The sequence below is a fragment of the Ictidomys tridecemlineatus genome, chromosome 8 (genome assembly GCF_052094955.1).
Source record: "Ictidomys tridecemlineatus isolate mIctTri1 chromosome 8, mIctTri1.hap1, whole genome shotgun sequence".
Classification (NCBI taxonomy): Eukaryota; Metazoa; Chordata; class Mammalia; order Rodentia; family Sciuridae; genus Ictidomys; species Ictidomys tridecemlineatus.
Genome location: NC_135484.1, coordinates 157043769 through 157064440, shown reverse-complemented (window position 1 = coordinate 157064440; position 20672 = coordinate 157043769). Strand labels below are relative to the sequence as shown.

At 32.0% G+C, this 20672-nt stretch overlaps 1 protein-coding gene across 1 annotated transcript in view; it reads left to right on the top strand.

The window, feature by feature from the left end:
• Positions 1-12407, top strand: part of LOC144366403 (uncharacterized) — a 30480-nt gene extending 18073 nt beyond the window's left edge. The window contains exons 2-3 of the mRNA XM_078020665.1: positions 5825-5951; positions 10784-12407. Coding sequence (XP_077876791.1) covers positions 5825-5951; positions 10784-11850 — 1194 coding nt within the window. The 3' untranslated portion in view covers positions 11851-12407. The remainder of the gene's footprint in view (positions 1-5824; positions 5952-10783) is intronic.
• The last annotated feature ends 8265 nt before the right edge of the window (positions 12408-20672 follow it).

The window sequence follows — 20672 nt, the reverse complement described above, 5'->3', positions numbered from 1 at the left end:
ACCATAGAAAAAAAAATCAAAAGCAAAATTTTTGTTGTTGTTGTTGTTTATGAGCATTTTACATGATGGAAAAGTAAAGAAGAATCGCTTGATCTTGGAAAAATCATGTGTTTCTATTCTTCCTTTTTGTCTCCAAGGGCAGACCACCTTTCAGAGTGTTTTTATGCTCTGATTTCCTTTGTGGGATGTATATGAGAGCATTCTCATTCCCTACTCTAGTATTTTCCTGGAACTGTGTTTCAGAACTATGTAATATGAGGATCCCACAGCTGGCACATCTAATGCCTCTTGTAAGCCCAGACCAGTACTTGGGGCTTTTCTTGTTCAAGAGCAGTATGAATGTAGAGGGTTTAGTTTGTCAAAGAAGTAACTGAGAGAACTCTCAATTTCCATTTTTTAAAAAATGTCTTCACTAATTTTATAGTCTAGCACAGTGTTTCTTTCTTCCTTATTCATATAATTGGAGTACTACTTACTATTCCACTTTTTCAGAGTAGCCATTCTAACAGCTGTTCTCAAGCTGCAGATCTTATAGTTGGCTGGTGCACTAAAATTCTGATGCAAGCTTTTTAGATTCCAGGGTGCCTTATGATCACTGGAAAAAAATTGATGTACACCTATTTTAGAAATAAAGAGGGATCTGTGATTCTAATAATTATTCTTCACTAATAGTAGAGATTTTAGCTCATTACAATGTTTGCACACCAATGTAAAACCACTCCTTTTTGATCTAGGGAGATTTGCACCTGAACAGTTGCCAGTGCTTTCAATGCTTTGAGGTTTCAGATGTAGTCCATTGAATGTAAAAAGTTAATATCGGGACAAATTACTTACAGAAAGAATTGGTTAGGTCTGGTGTTATTACTGAAGTGAGCTGGGTGTGAGAGCTCAGGAAGTGCTAAACTGCCACTTTGGATTTCAGTGGTGGTCTGTATTTCCCTGTTAATGTCTTGGTACTGTCTATATAAACGTTCAACTGTCAGCAACAGCTTTTTGCATTTTTAGAGAATGTTGGCAAATCCCTCTAAGGGATTAAAGGTTCCCTTAAGATTTAACACCTCTTCCACTCTGGTCTAATGGAAAAAAGCTCATGGATCTTGCATGGCCTTAGAAAACCACTTACATTTTTTCCCCCTGGAGTTGATGCTCATATACATCTTATTCCTTCCTCTGTGTGTACAGATAAATTAGCATTCAAACCTGGAATCTAAAAAGCTTGCATCAGAATTTTAGTGCACCAGCCAACTGTGAGATCTTCTGCAGCTTGAGCATAGCTGTTAGAATGGCTACTCTCAAAAAGTGGAAGAGTAAGTAGTACTCCAATTATGGATATGGAAGAAGGAAACACTGTGCTAGACTATAGGAAATTTAGAGTTAAATATGCTGTATTTCAAACCCAAATCAGTCTTCCTTTATTCCTATTAACACTGGATTTGGGCATTTTGTTCTAGTAATATGGCATGTTGCTCAAATCAGGATGATGCTCAAGTGCATTCTACTCATCTCTTGGTAGATTTTTTTTTTTTCAGTTTTCCAACGTGTTTGCCTATAATTCCTTTACAGTTTTAAGAAGGACTCAATACAGGAGTATGTATTTGGTGTATCCATAAATGGAGGGAGGTTTGTATTCTGCTTTTATTTTTATTTTATCTTTTTAAAAATTATCTTTATATCTGCTGTTTGGTGAATGCTTGTGTATAATTCCAGTGTTACACACATTCTGCACACAAGTCCCTACTTGTGATCTGTGTCTCTTGTTCTAAATTCTACTTTGAGGTTGGATTGTAGCATTCATTCACATTAAATACTTTTATTGATATGTTTTGATTTATATACTTATAAGACTTAACAATAAAATGATATTTGCATACATATGAATTACCCTATGTAGTTTTCTGTATTGTGATTTCTTTATCTTAAAATTACTACACTATTGTAATATTATAACATGTATTAGTTTCAGGTAATGATCACTAGTACATTTGCTCTTATATATGAGAGTGTTCTTGGGTAATTTTATATACATTTAAATTTCCAGGAGAATTTTAGAAGTTTTTGTTTTGATTTCTTCTTTAACAAAAAGTAAATCATGGTAAAATTTTGACCAGTTATTATTATAGGTTAAATTAGGGAAAATGGTCATTTTTATAATAGTTTTCTTTGTAAATATGTTGAATATTTGAGTCTTTTATGTGCTTTTTCTGTATTTTTATTTTCTCAAATACTGCATATTTCTTTTTTAAATATACTTGCATATGAAATGCAATATTCATGTGACATCAGCATAAAACATACTTGGTATTTTATACTATTTGTCAAACTGGATATAATACATCAAAAATTCTAGCTTCTAGAATTTACTATTTATAAAATTTAATGATTATTTCTTCCTCTTTAACCATGCCTCTTTGTTTCAACTCTGGAAGAATATGGCTGTATTCTCATATGTACAGTCCCTGTGATTTTAGTCTCTGTTTCTTGTGTGGGTGTATCATATACATTTGATTACAAAACAGTTTCTACAAATGGATAATAAAAGCTTAAATTTTTATTTTCCTCTTTTGTGAATGCATTTATTCCATATATTCATCAATATTATTTAATTCATCTATATGATGTGATTTTATTCAATGCTACCTAATTTCTAAAGATTTTAAGTTTTAATGATTATTGAATACTTAGATATATCCTTTTTAAAGTGGCTCTTTAAGAATTTATTCTGCTTTTCTTTTGCAATGTTTTATTTTTTCTTTCTTCTTATAAGTGTTTGATTATATGTGAGGAAATTAGTTTTTTTTTACCTTGTCACTTTTGCACCTTTTAATGTAATAATTTGATGAATAGATTTTGTATATTAATATTTTGTTATTCATAAGTTTAAACATATTGTATAATTTTGAAAACAAAAAACTATAGTTTTTTTTTTGTGATATTAGGGATTCAACTAAAGTGTCCTATTGCTGAGCATATCCTCAGCTCTCTTTTAAATTTTATTTCCAGATGGGGTTTGCTGAATTTCTTCAGTTGGCCTTAAATTTTGAATTTCATGCCTTAGACTCCAGAATAGAAGATATTTCAGGTGTGAAACACCAAATGCACCCTATCTTTTGTATGTAAACTTTTGAGCTTTGTACTTTCTTGTATATTTCAGTATTATTTATTAATAACTTATATTCAGCATTTAATGTGTCAAAATAAGTTGTTATGTTTTCTGAGTGAAGGGATAAAATAGCATTTTATTATCACACATTTTTCCCAATGTCCTAGCATCTTTCTTTGGAATGAAAGCCATTTTTCCTCTTCCCTGCACTGTAATCTTTATTATGTATCACTGCCTAAATAACAAGAGACTTACCAAGAGTTTTATTGTTGTTGTTGTTTTCTGTAATTCCACCAATTATTTTATTATGAGGTGTACCCTGATTGATTTAACTTCATAACATCAATCATGTGGCATCATGGTATTTTGGTCAGCAGTAGACTTTATGTACAACAGTGGATATAGCAAATATCTTAGCCATGTACTAGTCTATACCATCAAGATTCTTGTCATTACACTCAGAGAATTGAAAAATTGTAAATATTCTTTGGATATATTTTTCAGAGTGTATTTTCATCAAGTGAGAAATAATTATATATGCATATATTTGCATTTATGTATTATATAATTGACATAATTTTTATTAGTTAAATTTTCAAATTTGCTAGTGCTTTTTTTAATTGTATCTGCTTTTTTTGAAAATTTGTACTGAAGATTGAACCCAGAGGTGCTTAACATAAAGCCACATCCTCAGTCTTTTTTTTTTTTAAATATAGTTTATTTAGAGACAGAGTCTTGCTGAGTTGCTAAGTGCCTCAATAAGTTGCTCAATACAATATATATAAGACAATATTACATATAATATTGTCTTAGAATTTATAATCCTTTTTCCTTATCCTCCTCAGTCACTGGAACTACAGTTGTCCATCACTTGACCTGGCCCATTTGCTTTTTAAAAGCACCAACATTGATATTGGTAACTCTCTCTGTGTTATGTTCATCTTCAATAGCTTCTAATTTTGCTCTTTTGCTTAATATTTTCTTTACTTTTAGTTTATAAAATGTACTTTTCATTGGGATGGATGACTTTACAATAAATTCTTAATCATTTTATGGCTTACTAATTTTTTTCTGTATGTTTTATTTTCAACCTCATGAATTCCAATTATTGCATCTGTATGAAGGTCTAAGTGAAAGATAATAACCTGTACAGTAAGTGTTAAAGTAATGAAACCACAATTTAACTCAGTTTTTTGACTGCACTGTATATACCTGAAGGATATAAAATCAGCATACTACATTGACACTCCCACATTAATGTTTATAGCAACATAATTCACAATAGCTAAGCTATAAAACCAACCATTCAATAATGAATGGATCCATTCAATAATGACAACATAAAAAACTGTTGCTTATGTATATAATAAACTACTAATCACCCATAAAAAGAACTACTTTATGATATTTGGTAGGAAATGGATGAATCTGGAGATTTTATGCTAAAAAAAAGCAAACCATTTCTTGAAAACCAAAGGTTGAAAGTTATTGCTGATATGTAAAATCTACAGTTCATAAAATGAAGAAGGGTAAGAAAAGATCAGTACATTGCACGATGGTAAAAATAAATAAATAAATAAATAAAGATTAAATAAATAAATAAAAGGGAAGGGGATAAAAATATTAAGGATATATATATACCTGAGTGAATCCTACCATCATAGCCCTCAACAAGCACAGGATTTTAATTAGAATAAGATATATTCCATGCTTGCTTCATACCATAAAAATTGATTTTACAGGGCTGGGGATGTGGCTCAAGCGGTAGTGAGCTCGCCTTGCATGAGTGCGGGCGGCCCGGGTTCGATTCTCAGCACCACATACAAACAAAGATGTTGTGTCCGCCAATAACTAAAATAAATAAATAAATAAATAAATATTAAAAAAATTCTCTCTCCCTCTCTCACTCTCTCTTAAAAAAAAAAAAGAAAGAAAAGAAAAGAAAAATTGATTTTACTATCAGGTAGAACTAGAAAGAACCAATAAAATATTTAAAAAATTATATTTGTTTGAAGAGCTATGTGTATATTCTATTATAAACATCATACAATATATACATCAAAGTTTATATATATATCTCACATATAAATATATATATATCACATATTTTGTATGTGAAAAAATGTTAAAATTTTAAAAAGGAAAATTCAAACAGGATTGTTGTTGCTATTTTGTATATTAATAACATACACAAATACCATAAAATGTTTGAACTTAAATTCACTATTAAATGTTTCCATTAACTGGTCTATCTACCTTGTTACATTTCAAAATTTTTCTTATACCATTGGTATTGAAATTATTAGAGATCTCACTGCATATTAAGAACAGCCTGCTTTATCAGAGAAATAACAAATAAGATTTTACCCTTTAGTAAATGTCTGATTAGTGGTTGTATAATTAGAATTTGAGGATTCCCTTCCTTAATTACCATAATTCTCTTATCTGAACAGTATGTATAATGTAGATCATGATATAAAAATTATAAAATATATATTTTTGTGGTAATGCCTGAGTTTTATATTGTGTTTCATAAATGTGGAGTATATATACTTTTTTGAACTTAAATCACTTTTTCTGCAGAAGTAGATAATGGTATCTTTGTGTTCCAAAACACCACCTACATGATAGTCTACAACTCTCATTTCAACTTCAATGACATTACAGACTGTGCAAATGTTCATGTGGTCAATGTGTTTATTTATTTACCTATTCTTATTTCAGGTTCTGTTAACATTCAGGGATATAGCCATTGATTTTACTGAAGAGGAATGGGAATGTCTTCAACCTGCTCAGAAAAACTTATATAAAGATGTGATGCTAGAGAACTATAGAAACTTTGCCTTCCTGGGTAAGTTTAGTTTCCTTTTAAATATTTTAATTACTAATTATTATTTAATTTACTTCTGTTATATCTTCTGGGAACTTCTCTGTAAGAATGAGTTTCAGATTTGTGTTTCAAAAAAAAAGGGCATTTTTTTGTACAGATATTTTACTCTTTAATATATATTATTTTATTCTTTAATCTCTCTCTTTCTTGGTGTGTTATACATCCTTCACTTTAGATGAGTAGTACCTAACATAATTTAGTGATGTAAACTATTGTAGCCTAGACATAGCAGGGGACACAGTTGAGATGTTCAAATGGAGAAAACCAAACTAAAAAATGTAGACAGAGTAGTTATTCAGCAGAAAAAAGTTTCAGAAGCTTTTGTTTATTTCTTTTTATTGTAATCATTGAACACATACTGCCCTATATTTATTACATTTCAAATTCTTTGTAGTCCTCTGTTTTCTTCTTTACTGATGTCCCAGTTTATTCATATTAACCACCAAAACTTACCTTTTGTTGTGAGGGCCAGCATGGTCTCTTACAAATCTTCTTGTGAGGAAACCTGTAAAGAAAGAAACAGAAGACACACACACACACACATTGAAAAGAAAAAAAGAAAAAACTGGCCACTCCTCTTCTTGAATGCACATAGTATACCCCAAAATTACACAGCTTTTGTTACCGTTCATACATTGTAACCAGCCTTATTTTAACCCCAAGTGCTAGCTAACCAAGATAAGGTACAGTTAATACAAACATACAGCCCCTTCTCCCTAAGGTCATTACCACAGAAACTAGATAGTGCATTTGTATATTTGTCTTAATAGCTTCAGGGAGAAACTGCTGGGCATTACCATTTTGGGACTCAGGGTCTATTTCCAAGGTAAGAATACCTACAGCCCCACCTCCTTTTTAAGGCCTTTTGAATAAATAATATTACTTATCTCCTTAATGCTGGTGGGGGCAAATTTGGGCAGGCATAAACAGCAGCAAGTGCCAACATCAGTAAACATTCACCTATGAATATTTTTTGACCCAGATGAAATTGAGTAAACATGAAGTTAGCCATTCCAACAAGTCTAAACATCCATCATCTTGTTGGACCTTACTAATGATATATTTAAGTTAATCTAACTCTTTTTAAATAAAACTACTATTATCACTTAAATTGAAGGAACACATTTTATTAAACTTCTGATATCTTTTATGATGTAGCAATAACAGACAATCAATTTCAGCATGATTGTCAAGTATGGCTTGACAATGTTTTTGTTCTTCATGAAGCATTTAAACAACCATGGAGGCATGACTAATACTTTTTATGGTAGCATAGGCGAGTTTCATAATAGTTTTGTAAGCCGGTTGAGCTAATCCAGGAAAACCCATTAAGGAGAATGTCAAAGCAACAAATTCTGCCTTAGAGAGAAGATTCACTGAATCATCAGAGTTTTTATCAAGAGGAATAGACATTTTATGAATAAATTGTGCAGGATGGTGACCTATTAAATACTCTGTGGATGGTAAGGACACAGTTATTCTGCTAAGACAACAATGAATACCATGAGATGTTTTTGCAGGTATGTAACAATTTCATCCAAGTGAGTCAAGATATTGTAATGGGTTGTAGAAGTCCAGGATCTGACAGTACTGAATTTCCCACAGCTGGTGTACAAAAACGGAGCAACATTGTTACTAAGACCAAAGCATTTACAGAGATTTGTGTGGGTTTACCAATCAAAGCAGTAAGAAAGTTATCTAGAGCACATTCTAACCTCATTTTAGCCAACACCTGTTGAGCTGAGGTTGTTAATGGTTTTATATCACCCCAAGTAACTGAAATTATAGTACATTGAGTTCATCTTTTAATGTTTCTCCTCTTTTGAGGAGAATGATTATTCTCTTGTTTGGAGGGACTCTTCTCTTCCAGGGTTAAATGAAACTTAGGAATCAGCTTGTGAAGTCCCTGATGCACATTTGTAATTGCTATATTTCATGCATCAAGCTAGAGTCCAAACAGGACATGTTGGCATAAGTGTAGCACTCTGCTTTTCCCCATGTGATTAAAGGCATAGGATCATGTCATGCTGGGTCAGGTGGAGTCTTATATATTACCTATTTTTTTTGGCAATGGATGTTTGTGAATAAAATGTCTATTCACTGAAGATGACCAGTTTTGAGTATTTAACTTTATGTTGTATATTGAGCACATTAACTGTAAATAAAACAATATTTAATGCATATTAATATGAGAGAGGCTAGATCTTTGTTTGTTTCTGTTTTAAAAGGCAAGTATTAGGATACAATTTGCTCACTCAACAAAAGCTTGTCCAAAGGATTATGAGAAATTTCATGATTTAAAACTGTGTCTTATTGATTCAAAATTGTGCAAAAGGATGAGATGTAAAGGGAGGGGCATTATCCACCTTTAAACAAATAGGGCCTCTAGGAACAGATCATGCTTGGTTTCTTTCCATGTTCTCTGCTGGAACTGACTTGGCAGTTTCTTTCTTTAGATTCAATTCTGTTAGTAAATTTTTTTTTCTTTTGTTTTGTGTTTTGCAATATTGCATTGATAATCATAAATATTTTGAAGTGTAAAATTCATTATACTTATACTTTGTAAGTTTTCTATATTTCTTATTATTTTCTATTTTGATTAATGATTTAATTTCTGGATCATTGCTTTTTATTGTGGCATGCTTAGATTCTTTTCATATATATACCACTTCTCTTTATATATTCTTTAGGTTTTTAAGTTGCTTAGACTTGTCTTAAACTTGGTTCTGCTTGGTAAGCCTCTCCCATATTGGTAGAATTTCAGCTTTGCACACTAGGAATGCTCCTCTCATTTTTTCCTAAAGAATTATTCACATTCACAATTTGTGCTTATTTATATTAATATTTTTGGTCTCAATTACACTGTCTAAACTTTCTTTAAATAGTTATTTAGTGTTCTTTTTAAAATTTTTTTTTTAGTTTTTGGTGGACACAACATCTTTATTTTATTTTATATGGTGCTGAGGATCGAACCCAGTGCCCCGCACATGCCAGGCGAGCGCGCTACCTCTTGGCCACATCCCCAGCCCCATTATTTAGTCTACTTTGAGTAATTCATAACTGACAGTATCCTAGTTTTCAGTTCTTTATGTTTTTTTTTTCTTTTTTGTCACTCGGATTAAACCATTCTTCTCTTTGTTTATATTGGCTGTATTATTTCTATTTGTTCATTAAAGGAGCCAACCATAGATTATATAGCCCATTATGGGAAAAAGGTATAAAAAACTTTTAAATAAATAAAAATAGGTAAGAACAGTGCTACATCCTTGTAATATTTGTTAATTGGGAGGCCATGCAAAAGTACTTCATGTTTTAGGGAAGTCATATAAATTTAGAAACAGCATGGCTCAAACAATTTTAAAAAGACTTGTGTTGTAGTTCGTGATATAGAATTTTTGGAGTAATCTCAAGCATTACACATGAAACATTAAAAGTTGGATGACCTAAAGATCCTGAAATGCCAGTGCTAAATATGTATCCATGAACAATTAAATCAGAAAATTAAAGAGATACCTCTGTTTTTGTGTTTAGTGCACATATTGTTTTCAGTTTAAAGCTAGCGACTCAATGTATGTGCCCATCAATGATCAAATGAGTAAAAATATTGTACTTATATACTATTATTATTCAATTGTAAAAATATATTTTTTTAAAATGTTATAAGAAATATATGCAGGACTTTGCATTAAGTGAAATGTGGTAGGCAGAGATTAAGTTGCAGGAGCATTTGATTCACAGGTGGAAGTCTGGAAATCAGAAATTTAGTGAGTAAAATTTTGCTCACCAGGTACTTTGTTTTGTGTAGGGTTGATATTATAGTCAAAGTCTCTTTTTTTTTTTTAAATTTATTGCACATAAGAGGTTCAAGAGTTTTGTTTTACCACAAGGTGAGTGTATTATGTTCTTTATAAATACTATTAGAAGGAATACAATACCTTGTAAGAACAAAACTGATAATTATATGAAAAAATGATTATGTTAATTCGTTCTTTCTTTGTGCATTAATTCATTCTATTTAGTCATTTTACCTTGTACATATAGTATAAAATACATGATATATTTAGGAAATAAAAAAAGGTGTATTTGTCAATGAAAGAAATAATCATATCACACAAATTTAGAAATATAAAAATCAATTTATTATACTTGATTGTTATGTGTTGACTTCATCCAAGTATTATGCCCATAGGCCATATACTCTTTTAAAATGTTTTCATGGAAAATTTTATAGACATATATGTGTATATTTCTTAGTAAAGTTTTTGTTCATATTTCTTTTTAAGAGTCCATAGCCTTTTTACCCTTGTTGGATATTTGTGGTATTATCACTTAAAATATACTAGTTATTTTCATGTCTGTATGTCATGGTAGACCAAAACCAGGTTTTGGACACTCTTTGAAAAAGCCACAAATGTTTGTATATGTTTTACATTTTTCTTATTCTACTGAGAGTGAAGGTAGCTGGTAGATATCTCCTAAATACACAATACTATCTTATGGAGGACAAAAGGCTGTGGATGATAAAAGTAACATACTTTCCTTCTCTTTATTATATTACTTTTCTTAATGATGTACTCATTTTGGATACTGTGGTCTCTACAAGAATTGGGGTAATATTCTCAAGGTAATTTTGTCTATACATTTTTATTAAACTGATATATATTTTTTTCTTTATGATGATTTGGCCTTACTCCTCATGTACTTATTTTATCTTAACTTCATGTTATGTATGCAAAATATATTTATCCCTGTCTAATAGATATTGTTTTTTTAAAAATTTTTATTTATTTCAGCCATGACTCTTCATGATACCCAAGAATATTCATCAGAAAAGGGCATAAAACATATATTTTACAAAGTGATAAGTGGGAAATATAAAAGTTGTGATCTTGACTATTTACAACAAAAGAAAATATGGAAAACTACAAGTGAGAGTGAACACCAGAAATCATATAAAAAATCAGGCCTTGTTCACCACCAGAGAATTCACACTGGAGAGAAGCCCTACAAATGCAAAGAATGTGGCAAAGCTTTTAGACTAAAAGCAGACCTTATTCGCCACTGTAGAACTCACACTGGAGAGAAGCCCTACAAATGTAAAGAATGTGGCAAAGCTTTCAGTCTAAAATCACACCTTAATCGCCACAGCAGAATTCACACTGGAGAAAAGCCCTACAAGTGTAAAGAATGTGGCAAAACTTTCAGTCAAAAAGCAAGCCTTATTGGCCACAGCAGAACTCATACTGGAGAGAGGCCCTACATATGTAAGGAATGTGGCAAAGCTTTCAGTAAAAAATCAGACCTTTTTAGGCACAGCAGAGCTCACACTGGAGAGAAGCCTTACAAATGTAAAGAATGTGGCAAAGCTTTCAGTGAAAAATCACACCTTCTTCGCCACAGCAGAACTCATACTGGAGAGAAGCCCTACAAATGTAAAGAATGTGGCAAAGCTTTCAGTCAAAAAGCAGGCCTTATTTGCCACAGGAGAACTCACACTGGGGAGAAGCCCTACAAATGTAAAGAATGTGGCAAAGCTTTCAGTGCAAAGCCACCCCTTATTTGCCACAGCAGAACTCATACTGGAGAAAAGCCCTACAAATGTAAAGAATGTGGCAAAGCTTTCAGTGTAAAGTCATCCCTTATTTACCACATCAGAACTCACACTGGGGAGAAGCCCTACAAATGTAAAGAATGTGACAAAGCTTTCAGTCGTAAAGTAGGCCTTACTTTCCACAGGAGAACTCACACTGGGGAGAAGCCCTACAAATGTAAAGAATGTGGCAAAACTTTCAGTCAAAGAGCAGGCCTTATTTGCCACAGGAGAACTCACACTGGGGAGAAGCCCTACAAATGTAAATAATGTGGCAAAGCTTTCATTCTAAAATCACTCCTTATTTGCCACAGAAGAACACACATTGGAGAGAAGCCCTACAAATGTAAAGATTGTGACAAAACTTTCAGTCGTAAAGGAGGCCTTATGTGCCACAGTAGAACTCACCCTGGAGAGAAGCCCTACATATATAAAGAATATGGCAAAGCTTTCAGTCAAAACTACACACTTGCTTAGGGTGCCCATCATTCATTGTTAAAAAAATCTGTAGCTATATAAAATTTTAATACTCTATGTCACATTGTGATTTAATATAATTTTAATAAAATATACATTAATAATGCTGAAGTCTTTTATTGAATCTTATATCAGTTTATGAAATAAACATGCTATATGTGATTTTCTCAATTCTAAGTGTCTTGTGTTTTAAGAAACTGTATGGACAATGCAAATTAAAGTTAACATACTAATATGAATAGCAGAAGCACCACGGGAAAGATGAGAATGAAGATTTGGGAGATCCATCATTATAGGTGTAATTTTCTCAACATCTTTTCAATGTACCTAACCCAGTATTGATACCAAAATTAATGAGCAACCTCTTCTCATGCTGAATGTGCAAGAGGGTTTTATATAAAATGAAAACAATTGCAAATGTGTCAGAGATGCATTTGACACCATTAGTTGAAAATACAATTAATTGATCAGTATCTCACTGTGTTTGTGTTCAGTGTGCAAGAAAAATGGGTAAAAAAAATCCACGTTACAGAATAACAACTTTTTTTTTCATAAGGAAACTGTCAATGTCATTTTGAAACAACATGACAATAAACACTCCCCTATCACATAAAGGAAACCAACAATTCTGGTAAACTTCTTCATTTTATTCTTTGAATATGCCAAGTATTCTTTGGCAAATTGCCACATATATTATTTTAATTTCACGGTGTAAATTATATCTGTTTTTGTCTAAATTGCTACTTATTTAATACAAATTTGTTGAGAAATTAATTCTGCATTAGCTGATTAGTGAAATATAGTGAGGAATGGAAGTCATTGAAAGCTCTATGATTTGCAATCCCAGAATGGTGGGAGGAAGCTGTATATAATCATGAGAAACATATTGAGTACTATTAGTATGTTCCAGATATTTATTTTCCTTAATATCCACTTTTCACATAAATAGTGCTTTTAAATAGAGCTAACTATTAAATATCAGGAAAGGCCATCAGAGCAATCAGAAGAAGAAATTTTAAAAATCAAATCATAAACAACTGGTTGAAACAAGAAGTGGCCAATTGTTGGATTTTAGCTTTTGACTTTACTAAATGTCCTCCTATCTTGCTTTTGATGATGACTAAGAGGAAGGTACTTCCAATAAGAGCATAACCAGAACACTATGTGGCAATTTGTTTTTCTAAAACATAAATAAAATTGACTTGCTAACTCAGAATAGAATCTAATGAGTATATTATGATGTGGTAAAAAAAAATTATAACTACTCAACATGAAGATTGGCCTTTTCAAGAAAAGAATATTAGGGTGAAAACCAATTTGTAATGTTAGTATTGAATATTTTATATCAAAGGAAAGACAGGAATATTTAAAATAGTTTTGATTATTAGATGTGTGTAAAAAATAAAAAGGCAGTGTCCAGGCCTCATGTGATGGTACATATCTGTAATTTCAAAAATCATAGAGGCTGAGGCAGAAGAATCACAACTTCAAGGCAAGCCTCAGTATCTAAGTGAGACCAGGTCTCAAAATGAATATTAAAGAAATGTGAATATATATGAGTGATTAAGCACCCCTGGTTTCAATCCCCAGTACCATATAAAAGAGTAGTTTCTAAAATTTAGACCCAAATCAGCAGCCTCCACTCTGTCTACAACTATGTAAAGTTCTAAAAGGAAACTAAATTTAGCCATACCTACTACTAGTTGTCTGATATTGACCATAATCTTGAAATATGTACATAGAAGACCCTTCACAATGTATTAGGTGTTCCCATTATTTTTTTTTCCAATTGCAATGGGAGAAAAATGAATTTAGCTTATGGGGCCACTTCTTTCTGTTCAGGCCTAATGAATTAAATATTAATAGGCTTTAATGTTTAATTGATTATCATTTATGTAATCATAATGATATGTGCTCTGTGATTTCCTGCTTAATCTACATTGGACACTATTATTTCTGAGTATCAGCATCTGTAGAGACCACCACACCTCACTCTATTTTTTAATAGTTAAAGTCCCTGTATTTATGCTTCATCAGTTACTTATTCTCTTTTTAAAATAATTATGTGTTGCATTCTTTGTCTACAAAAAATTTATGAAGGTTAAAAACCAGTAAGCATTTTCACAAACTTGACTTTAAAATAGTTTTCATCGCAAAACACACGCCAGAAGTAAGAATAATTTCTTTCTCTAATTTATTAGCCTTTCTGACATCCAATATCAGAACATGAATGCTGCTCATGGAGGGATGTTCTTACCACCAAGAACAATCAATACCACTTTCTTATATCTCATTAAATGTTACAAAAAGTGCACATTTTACTGTGTTTCATATTAAAAACTTGACTTTTAATTTTTTGTGTTTACTGGGTTTTTACTTTCTTTTTCATCACTTTGTTTTTCCTGTATTTTCTAATATTCATTTTTTTGTGTGTGTGTTTTGAGAAAAATAGATCACTAGAGTCTTCTAACTTTTGCTACATTCAATCACTTGACTACTTACTAGCTAATATTACTATTAAACCATCATTTTAAAGGTAGGACTGAGTTATGCTAACACAACTATTTTCAAGGTCTACTGCAGAATCAGCAGAACTTTATTGAGCTCTGTAGTTAGAGCCACTGTTTCTGTCCACAGACTCTGCTCCCTTTGTTTTATGTTTCTTCTGTATTGAGTAACTCTCTTTGAAATGAGGCATAGAAAATTGCTTTTTTGAATTTTATCATTTATGAAAATCTATTTTTATTTATCATTGAAGGACAGTCTGCTTCAGTTTAGAATACCAGGTTGAATACTATTTTTCCTTTAAATGTTGAAGTTATTCTGTATGTATCATCTATAAACCATCATTAATGATAAATACTTGGGTTCTATTCTTGCTTTATTGAAGCTGACCATAGTTTTAAATTTCAGGATATTCTCTTTGTTATAAGCATAGCTACTTGAGAAATTCTGTAGATATATTTATCATATTAAAATTTTATTTTCTTTCCAGTATATACATGAAGTAACTGGGTATAATATGGAAAATAATATGTCTGTTTTTAAGACACCAAAAACAGGCATAGCAGGTGAGTGAAACCATAAGCAATAAATGCAGACTGGTGAGGTGAACTATAACTTTATTTTAAAAATTGTTTTTAATAAGTTCAGTTTGATAAACAGATGTTTAAAATTATGGGTAAAAGGGAAGTACGAATAATGAAAGTATACCACTGTGAGAAAAACTTGAGGTCTGGCAGCTGAGAACAGACTGTGGGGGAAACTTCATGTCATAATAGGAAAGAACTCCCCACATCCCTTCACCCTCTCACTCACTTAATCTCATCAGAAACCACCAAGGCGCTCAGAATAAAAGGTTTCAAGTTCAGTAGTCACACTCTCTCCAAATACAAAAAGCAGTTACAATTCAACTGAACACAGAAACTTGTGTGCAAGATTTCAGGGATCTGAGACATCGTATAAAAAGTTAGGTTAAAGATGGTTCTGTGTTTTGTTTTGTTTTTCGTATGTGTGTATTTTGTTTTGTTCTGAGAATGTGGCTATTCCTTGATCATGTAAACTTGACAAAGAATCTGTTATTATGATGAAGTATCAGTGATCAGTGACTGACCCACATTAAAAACAGACAAATGTTAAAAAAAAATTAAAAAGCCTAATTACAAAAAAAAAATGTGCTGCTTTCTCTCTCCACATTTTGCTTTTTAAAGTTTTGATTTTTTTTTTTGTTTCTAATTTTTTTTTTTTTTTTTTTTTTTTTTTAGTCCTGAAAAGTGAGGGTCTGGGAAGCCGAGAGTCTGGAGCAGGGCTGGGAGGAGCAGACAGGAAGGGGTCTTTCCCTTAGTCACTGGAGGCCAACTATAACTAAAAAGAAACAAAAATCAATAAGTGTTTGTAAACCAGGAAATGACACAGATTATCAAGTTAATATCAGTTATAAAAAATTCATATAATCAAGAAAATAGAGAAATCATAAACAGGATTATAAAAATAGGTGTAAGTTTTATTTTTAGAAGTTTGTGATACATAAAAATATAGATGAATTTTATATTTTGATTTTAAATGGGAAGGCAGAGAGATATGCAAGTCATATAGTACTTCAAAAACCTTACTTCAGTTACAAAAGTATAATCAATTGATAGCTTCTACTTATTTTATTCTCCATCTTTTTTGGCATTTCACCTGAGATCACACATGTAGAGTATGATCAATAACTTAGCAAATAACTAACCAAGAAGATAGTCACGATATTACACTCTTTCTCAGAAAACCCCAATCAATTTCAGAGCAAAGAATTGATACAACACCTATTCATTTCCTTCTTTGGGAAAAGGTCCCTTTGTGAATCAGATAGAAGGGGAAATTGGCCAACCTGTATCAAGATGTTACTAGAAATAAATATGAGTTAGCTTCATTTAAAAGTAAACAGAAATAAAACAGCACCGTTGTACAGTATCTCTCAGGGTTATCCTTGAAAAATAAAAAACATGAAAAAAGCTCTTTCCAAAGAGCGGAATACTTGGCAGCACACTTCATCCTTAATTACACGTGGAAAAAGAAGTTACCTCAGGGAAGAAGGTACATAAACAAATAGGAAGAAATCAAGACTTGTCAAGGGTCTAGAAGGAACTTTTGAAGACTATAAAATTTGGGGGTACAGTAAGCGGGATGAATCTCTGAGAGAAACAATGCAGTGTAAATATCATGGGATTTCATGCTATCAAATAGCAAAGCACATACATCATGGACATTGTACAAGACAACCAAGTTGACAACTTGACTTTACTAGTTGTTTTTATCCAGCCTCGGATGATGCACAGGATGAATGAGGACTGAGTACCATAGTGGTTTCCAGTCACTGATTTTATCTATGCAATGCTTCTTCCAAATATCCAGCCAGCTAGGAGGAGAGGTCTATCTCTAGGTTCTTGTGACAGCATCATTCTTTTCATCATTCTCTCATAATTAATTAACCAGTGGACCTCTTTTAACCCAGAAATAATTTTAACCAGAAAAACCCAAGAATTTTTTTTTTAATTTTGCTTTTATAGACAAGAAATCCTAAGCAAGCACCACTAATAAAGTGCCAATAGATCATGCCTAAAATTGAATCAGACCACACTTAACAAAAATAAAGATACTACTATGGGTCTATGACCATGGTATTCACTGTATTATCACCTACAAAAGAAACAACAAGCTGCTGGCCTGGTAGAATTCTGGAACAGGTGATGGTGTTGCTGACACTTCTTACATTTCACATCAGTATATCGGGTTTTGCTACCAAGAGATAGACTACATAAATTTAGGAGCTAGAGTGTCAAAGTTGAAGAGTCTTCACTCATGATCACTCTCATTAACCCACTTTGCAATTATATTGTTTATGCCATGCCTCTGTATCCTCAAGTTTCAGAAATCCGAATTATTTAAGAGGACACTTTTCCAACAGTATGTCTAACAAGATTCCAACTAAAATTTAAACTGCAGGTGAGGACTCTAAATTAAATTCTATGTACAAAAAAAAGGGGTGGAAGCAAGAGGAGAAATTACAATCCTAGCTAGGTCAATTCACTCTTGTTACCAGAAGGACATTGATTCCTTGACTTAATGGAGATAAAAATCAGATGATTCAATTTGAAAACAGATGATCCAATTCGCTACTTTTTAGTACTTACTTGCCCTGCAGGAATTGTAAAAGGACCAGTACAGTAGTCCTGTCTTGAGAAAGTTACGGTGAGGAGGCTTAAATGATTTGGGGATGATAATGAATTTCACTCCATCAGCTAAGTTGTAGAGACCAAAAGAAGTACATTTGGCGGATCTCAAATGAACAGCAGAAGAGACACAAGGTGACCATTAATTTGACATTCAGTCTACATAACTGTCAAAACTGTAATTAATTCCACTATTTTCCCTTCTTGTAAGTTTTCTTCAGGAAGAGAATCTCCCCAGTACCATAAACTACGTACAGAACTTAGACTGAAAAGTGAATTTTTGTGGTGTCACTATAGGGAACTGTGCTTTATGGTACCATTAGGATCAAAGGATTCATTTCCCAGACAATTTCTGAAAGTGGCCTTTTCAAAATTTTTTCATCAGTAGAAGAGAGTGTTTCTGGCTATGACCATTCAAGGCTTTGTACACCCAAGACTTTTGAAACGCATGTAAATCACACTCCATGTGTCAAGTAAGAACAAATATGAGAGTGCAAGACATCTCCAAAGTTTCACTTTCAGTAAGCAGTAGCCTCTTTTGAGATTAGACTGCAACCCCAGATTCTGTGTGCCCAAACGTGCTTCCTTCCCTTTATTTTTTTAATTCATTTTTTAAGAGAGAGAGAGAAGTTTTTAAATTTTTTTTTCAGTTTTCGGTGGACACAACATCTTTATTTTATTTTTATGTGGTGCTGAGGATCGAAACCAGTGCCCCAAGCATGCCAAGCGAGCACTTAACCGCGTAAGCTGCAGCCCTAGCCCCTCCTTCCCTTTAATTCCATTGTGCTGATCTGAAGCACACTAACTTCAGACATCCAAGATGCCTAGTCATGGTCTTAATCTACCTCCTGGGAAGCCCTAATTAGAACTCAAATGCGTCCTTCATCTGCTTCCATACTTTCTGTTTTCCAGAAGTTCTTTGAAGTCTTTTGTCACTGGAGATCACCTCCTCTTTTTATGTGGATGTTTATCTCATTCTATGCTTCTCTTTCACTGTTTCTTTAATTCACTGTGGGTAAGATACCCTTGTATATTTGAAGATCCAGATCTCTAAAATAGTTAGCTTAGTTCATGGGCTGATAATACACAATCAAAAATGTCCAATACATTTTAATATGAGTTTAGATCCATGACTAAAATTAGAGGAAATAAAATAGGCTTTATAAGGATGTAATTCTGCACTACAAAGTTATCCTTGTTTTAACAAAGGATATGAATTTTGGAAGATAACATGGCACCAAGAAAAAGAATCAGTGTTTTCTATATATAGTTGTGCTTAAAAGAGAATATTAATGTTACTATAAATTGATGATATAATATAAAACAAAAAGCTTTATGACCAAGTTCTGTTTATTTTTAACAAAATATATTTGAAGGAAAAATACCAAATCCATGATTCTCCCCCAAATACTATAAAGATACAGTGAACAGTATTTCTACACAAATCATGTAATTTTTATGATATTATGTAAATTTTCTAGACATAGATGTAGAAGCTAAATACACTAATATTCTCTCTCAAGGCACATTTATTTTGAAGCATAGTTCCATAAATCTGCAAATACAAATTTTACTTATTATACACAGATCAGTACCTAAAATGACCAAATGCCTGAAAATAATTTCTTTCAAATATTTCTATTTCCTAGACAATAAGGTCAGCTTTAATATATCTTCTACCTTTTCAGTGACAAGAATTTTAAAATTTTAAATAAACTTCCCCTGTAGGCTCAAAATTCACCATATCACTATGGTACTAATACAATTATTGTTGGATGTTACCAGAAAAATTCTTAGTACTTTTAAACAGTTGTTTGAAATGAAACACTAGATCAACACAATCCTTCAAACAAAGTATAATAATGCATGCACAGCAATAAATTTGGAATAAAGAAGGTACAGACATTTATTAGCTACAGGACTTTGAAACCACATGCTTTGGACCTAAAAGAAAATAATTTTTCTTTGTAATTACAGCACTTTTTATAGCTGTATGAGGAGTTTTAGGTCCAAGTTTTTGTTTTGTGATCTCACGTGCTTTATTTATTTAGATGTATTAATGTAATATATGCTTAATATGCTTATATGAGTACTTTGCAGTTATTTGCCTCCTTCTAATTATAGAATATTTTTTAGAAATTGTTGGTAATCACACAGTTTCTAAATTAAATAGCAATCACCATGCAAGCTAGAAAATGCACAATGGCTTAAAGTACTCCTCATCCCAGAATCTAGCCTTAGAGTTTTCACATAGTTGATAGTCAATAAATCTATATGGTTCATAAAGTTAAAATATGTTGAATCTTATCTTGATATTCAAGATGGTCAACATGAAAGCACAACATTTAAGAATGTATGTTCCTTGAATATTATATGAAATACCCAAGGAAAGAAGATGAATGGCCAAATAAGAATTTAGCATTTATAGATTTATATTTTAAAAAAATCTTCTAGGTTGTATTCTTAAATGAAAACTGATGTTTTAAGCCTATGTTCTATACTGCATGTTTTCACTTAAGTTTTTTCTATGGTAAAACATGAAAATAGTCATATGAAAAGTAGGCACTTTGCCTTTTACTTACCATTTAACCACAACTCACAGTTTGGAACTGTACATACTAATTGATTGTGTATGACCAGTGTATGAGAATGTCATATTTCAGGGAAAATGCCTTGTATGGTGTAATAATTGTCAATACTCCTGTCTTATCCAGGAGAATAATCTGGTAGGTAATATCTCCTACTAAGGATATAATGTTGTCCATAAGATTAATTTTCTAGCATCTTTTAAATGTAGTCTCCAAGGCAAATTTTTATTTAATGTGAACAATTCTTACATTTAAGAAAAGAGAGCTATGTTAGGGCAGTTATGTAATCCTAAACACTCAAAGGAAAAAAAAA